The sequence below is a fragment of the Magallana gigas genome, chromosome 3 (assembly GCF_963853765.1).
Source record: "Magallana gigas chromosome 3, xbMagGiga1.1, whole genome shotgun sequence".
Classification (NCBI taxonomy): Eukaryota; Metazoa; Mollusca; class Bivalvia; order Ostreida; family Ostreidae; genus Magallana; species Magallana gigas.
Window position 1 is genome coordinate 31922860 of NC_088855.1, and position 6051 is coordinate 31928910.

General features: G+C 35.0%; 1 protein-coding gene across 3 annotated transcripts; it reads left to right on the forward strand.

Moving 5' to 3' along the window:
- The first annotated feature begins 1740 nt into the window (after positions 1-1740).
- LOC109617885 (E3 ubiquitin-protein ligase TRIM71-like) lies at positions 1741-5680 on the forward strand. 3 transcript variants are annotated; one of them, XM_034471356.2, is made up of 3 exons: positions 1741-1889; positions 2004-2202; positions 2541-5680. In XM_034471356.2, exon 3 carries the CDS (start codon positions 2582-2584, stop codon positions 4256-4258), a length of 1677 nt encoding a protein of 558 aa, XP_034327247.2. In that variant the 5' UTR covers positions 1741-1889; positions 2004-2202; positions 2541-2581; the 3' UTR covers positions 4259-5680. The 3 variants fall into 3 exon arrangements, with proteins under 3 accessions (XP_034327247.2, XP_065935410.1, XP_065935409.1); XM_066079338.1 differs by having other exon boundaries at positions 2557-5680; XM_066079337.1 differs by having other exon boundaries at positions 1747-1893.
- Positions 5681-6051: the final 371 nt, after the last annotated feature.

A 6051-nucleotide genomic window follows, 5' to 3' on the forward strand; every position in this document is an offset into this window, starting at 1 on the left:
ACGAAATTTGATTTTTCCAGGGGAGGGGGGGGGGGGGTCTGGACTTGAGCCGATCTACATATCAAAGCCTTTAAAGCTCTGTATTTTGTTTGTTAATTGACTTTTGACTTTTTGGTCAAAACCTATAAAAGCACCAATTTACCATTCTAGACATAAAAATTGGAGAGAGAAAAAATATCTTGATTTTTTTTTTTTTTTTTTGCTTAAATCGAGTCCATTATTAAGTCACTTTAAGAAATTGATTCTCACATTATACGCCTTTTTTACCCTTTCCGCCGGCCATACATGCTCTCTGTGGTATTTATGAAAGTAAATTTTAAAGCTATACACGCTATAATTTGCGTCAATTTTGAATAAAGGGGAAAATGTATGTGTTTGATTACTAATAAAAGTTACCTGTATTCTGTTAATTATAATGCTCAATTCGATCACGTAACAAATATATCAAATATTAAACAATAAAAAATATTTATTTTCCTGCCAGGAAAGTAATGCCTCCTCGTGAATATCAATCTATCACGTGATATCGACAGCTAAATTTAGCCTATCATACCAAAACTGGTGAAGGGTCAACATCTTCATAATTGTGATAGTTTCACAAAGGAAAGGATATTTTCAGTAAAGCATAAGTTTGTCCGATATACGAGTACAAACAAAAGAAAAAAATACAAGCCTGTGAGTAGATATGAATACTTCCTTTAAAAAAATGACGTAGACCTGTGTTTTTCCCCTATGTGCTATTTATAGATCCTATAAGTGTTAATGCAGAAGTAAGGGTATCGTGAATGGCAAGCGTATTTTACTCATTATACATGTATGTATTTCAAATTAACAACTGTTAAGCATATAAAAATCAAGTTGGATATTTAAGTAGGCAAACAATAACGACCACCTAGTTCTCCGCGGACATGCGCAATGAGGTCGGTTTGCTCTTCCTTCATCAATATTCATGAAAAGGTATATTTTCCTGGCAGGAAAATAAACAATTAAAAATCTATATCTTTGTAACGAGATGGAATTCACCCTTGTAATTTACAGATTAAGGATAACTTTTAAAAGTAGACAAACACATGCGTTTTCACTGTCATTCAAAATTGACGCAAATTATAGCGTGTATAGCTTTAAGAAGTATGACGCGTGTGTTTGCATTTTGATTCGAGTAACCGGTTAATCGGTCGAACGAATTGTCTTAATTAACCAATAACAAATCCTGCAATTACTAAAATTAATAAATAAAAGAAGAAGTGCAGAAGTCAATGACATACATGTAATACATTATCCGGTGATGTTTTCTTCAAAATTATAAGAAAGCTGTCAACAAACACCCCCCCCCCCCTTATTAAATACTTGACAATAGTACACATAATAAATGACATTAAACATACAAAATTGATTTTAAAATGAGAATAATTAAAAACAAACATAAGATTAAAACACCTTGCAAGTATGCACATCTATTCATTTGTCTTTCATATATGTGAACAAATAAATTCAAAATTCAAAATTTAGTGCCAAAATTCACACACACACACACACACACACACACACACCAACTTTTTCTTGTCAATGAATTCATTTCAATCAAAAACTATAGCTAAGCTAAAAGATTTAATATTGTATATGTATCTACATACATTTTCATCAAATAAAGAATGCTATTTCTTTTAAAACCTCCTACCAATGTGCATGTGACCTAGATTCTAGAGTACTCAGATATCTGATTTTCTGTCCTGTGTACCTGACATTTAAATCTAAATCACGTGATCCTGTACAGGTAGGAGGACCATGGGAACAATAAACACCTGCGACCCGCCATGTTGGATTTTTGAAGTTTTTCATGGTGGAAGTTGTTCTAAAATAATAAATTCTGGCATGCAGCCTTTGCACAAGTAGGTAATATTTTTTACTGTAATACATTATGAAAAGATGATACTGATTAATGGACAAAGACCATCTGACATGATGATTCCTATGACACTTATTTTCTACAACCTTAATTCCAGAGTTCAATACAGCTGAGAACAAATTGCTGGTAAATTGTGCTGACAAAGGACAACAATATGTTGTCTACATGTAGATTGTGGACATGCAGAAAATGTTGCAACTTTAACGGGTAGCTAAGGGACCGAACTTAGATAAAACACCCAGATCCCGCCATGTTGGATTGTGACGTTTGTTAGTTTACCAGTGAATTTTAATTGAGTAAGTTCTTCAACTGACTTAAAATTAATTTGAAATTTGCATAGTCTTTTTGCTGAATATAAACATTTAAAGATAAAAAAAAACAGTTAACAAAAACCCTTATGATTCACTATGACCTTCAAATAAAATAACATGCTAAATATTAGTACATTTAATGTACATATGTATAATACAATTAAATATTCAAAATACATGACATTTATGTACTGCCTAAAATTGTTTCAAAGCATTTTTAATATACTTGTAAATCTTTCTGTGTAATTTCAACTTGCATGTGTACACGTTCCATATTTTATGTATTTACATGTTTCATATTAATATTATTATCTTCTGTTCAGATAAATGCCCTCCTAGATTTTAAAGAAAAAGTCCGCTGACAATGGACCCCAGGGACAGTGCCCAGGATGTTGTACACTGCACTCTGTGTCAGGACTCTGTGGCCCCCATGTACTGTGAAGTTTGTCATATACATCTGTGTAAAGACTGTGTAGAGAAACATTTCTCTGATTCCTCTAAAGTCCATAAAGTGGTGTCACTTAAACAATACTTAACCACCCTGAACTATCCCAAGTGTAAGAAACACCCCACCAAACAATGTGAACTCCATTGTAAACAATGTGACATTCCTATCTGTGTACAATGTATTTCTGGGGAACATTTGGGACATAAACCAGTTGATATTTTAATAACTTTTGAAAGCAAAACGGAAAAGTTGCTTCAAGATTTGCAAGAATTAGAGAAATCCATTTATCCTAAATACAAAGAGATTGCATCCAACATCCCAGTGCAGAAAGCTGATCTGAGTAAAAACTCCCAGAAATTGACAACAGTAATTGACAAACAAGGAGAAGTCTGGCACAGAGAAATAGACACCATTATCACAAACCTGAAATCTAACGTGGAGGAAATGGAATCCAAACACCTGGTGGTTCTGAATAAACAGGAAGATGAAATCACACGCACCATTTCTGAAATCACACAGACCATTGCTGAACTGAAGAAGTTACTGAACTCCAAAGATGTCTGCCTTGTCTCCGAGTACAAATCCAGAAACGCTGAATTCAGAAGATTGCCTCCTAAACTCAAAGTGACCTTACCAAACTTTAGGCCTCAGAAAATCCACACAGATCAGCTGATTGAACAGTTTGGTTCTCTGTCAGCATTATCTTTTACAACAGAGAAACAAGACTACAGCATGCCGCCCCAGGGAGCCGAGTCCTCTCCCCCAAACTGGTCACTGATGGATGAACCCCAGGTCATCACAGCTATAGACACAGGGCATAAATATCCATACGGTGTGACGTGTCTGAATGATACAGAAGTATGGACGCATGGTGGTAGTGACAACATGATGAAACTCTTCAACCTGCAGGGAAAACTAGTGGAGTCCATCCAAACCAAGTCAGAGAACGATCCACAGGACATAGCAGTGACAAGGAGTGGGGATCTAGTTTATACTGACTACGTTGATAGAACTGTGAACATAGTGAAGAATACACAGATACAGACAGTGATCAGACTATGGGGGTGGAAACCTCGCAGTGTCTGTAGTACTTCCTCTGGTGACCTCCTGGTTGTCATGGACAGTGATGATAATAAACAAACAAAAGTTGTGTGTTACTCTGGCTCCACAGAGAAACAAAGTATTCAGTACGATGACAAAGGACAACCTCTCTATTCATCTGGTAGCATGAAAAACATCAGTGAAAACAGGAACCTAGATATCTGTGTGTCAGACTATGGAGCCCATGCAGTAGTGGTGGTCAATCAGGCCGGGAAACTCCAGTTTACCTACACTGGTCCTCCCTCTACTACCAAGGGGTCATTCTTTCCATACGGCATCACAACAGACAGCCAGGGTCGGATCCTGACAGCAGACCTAATCAACCAGTGTATCCACATCCTGGATCAGGACGGACAGTTCCTCCGCTACATTGACAACTGTGGTTTACAGAAACCTGTTCAACCATGGGGTTTGTGTGTGGACACCAGAGACAACCTCTTTGTGGCCGAGTGTGTCAGAGGTAAAGTGAAGAAAATACAATATTACATGTAAATCAATTAACTGCATAAATTATATGTAAACAAATGAACCAAGTATATATTACATACTGTGTGTGTAAGAACATACATGTAAAGAAACTGTTTACATCTGAATATATACGGTGTATTTTAGATAGGATTACTGTGTGTTTATATTGTACATACAGTCAGCATTGCAGATAAATTACAGATATACATGTAACAAGAGGGCCACAATGATCACTATCTTCATATCTTATATAAAACATGTATCACGTGTAAACAACCTGACCGTATCTATTGGATGTAAACACATTGTTTGACTGTATTTATATTACATGTAGGTTTCCGTGTATTTAATTATTGTATGTTGGCAAACTATGAGCGTTTATATGATATGTTATTTTATATATAAACAAATTGTCCTTTCATATTACATGTAGACTGTCAATATTCTTGTATAGTATATGTAGACAAATAGACAGTGTTTATGTCATTGTTACCATGTGTATTAAATGCCTCGATCAGTATTCATACTGCATGTAAACAAACTCTGTTTATTATTAGATGTCTATAAGATAAAAGTTCATCTATAACATGTCACGATCTGTGGTGAGTTTTTTAACATGAAAAATGTAATGGTCTATATATTTATATGTTACATGTGGTTATTCAAAAATTCTGTTACATGTATTAATGACAAAGGTTAATGGACATGTAGCACTCAATTCTTCACCAGCAATGGAGCGAGGCCACAAAAGGACTGAGGCCCATTCCTTATAAAGAGGAGTGGTACAGGTATATTAACCCAAGTAGAATTCCAACTGTCTTAGCTAATTATCATTACTTACCTTTAAATCTTAAGAATTAGAGTAGTCGTGTGTGATTTTCTAACAGCCTTGTTTTTTCAGATAGATATTCAAACTTCAGAAAATCCACATCTAATATATTTAGGTCCTTGTTGTTTTTTCTGGGTTTTTTTTTTTTTGCTGAACTAATCAGATGTTTCTGAAAAATGATATTAAATAGTGAGTATATTTACATGATGATGTTTTGAATGTATTTTTGTGAGCTTTCGTTAATCAAAATTTAAACCAAAGAATTATATTTTCAAATCAACATATTGACTATTAAATATGGTATTCAATACACGAGTTAAAAATGTCATTAATGGTATCTAATAAGTGAATGACTCTCTCTCTCTCCTTAATGCACAGGCCTCTGAACTTCTATCAAAAAGCCATTTAATAAATGTCTGGTTAAGTTGATATATATACCCTTGAAATAAAGACATACACCAGGTACACAAGTTTTTTTTACCGACGTAGGCCAGTGGCAAGAATATGTAAACAGTTACGCGTGAGTGCGTCTATACTTTGGCGCATTTGAAACCTTTGGAGTTATAGAACACCAGTTAAATCAATTTTGGACACAGTTCAGAATGCTCAGGTCAGTTAAGAAACAGCTGCCAGTGGGGGGGGGGGGGTTAAAAAGTTGTTGCTTACCAGGTATATAGATTTGTTACAGATTCATACTATAACCATGAAAACTGTATTGTGATATTTTCGCTAGGCAAGGGTGACGATACATGATGTTTCTCTAGTCACTGATACACACAGTGAATCATCTTGTAATCTTGTAACATCGCCTTTGTCATCAAAATGAAATCGTAACTGTGTTCAGATTTGTGATGTAATTATTAATAGTTTAACTAATTCTCGCCAGGTACAATTTTTTGGCCAGTGCATTGTTACGTCATTTTTCGTATATAATTTTATGTGGTAACAATGCACTGGCGAGAAATGGTTCTTAAATTGAATTGAACTG

Bases quoted from the DNA above. Each gene is read 5' to 3' on its own strand.
- LOC109617885 (XM_034471356.2), top strand. From the start codon at position 2,582: ATGGACCCCAGGGACAGTGCCCAGGATGTTGTACACTGCACTCTGTGT.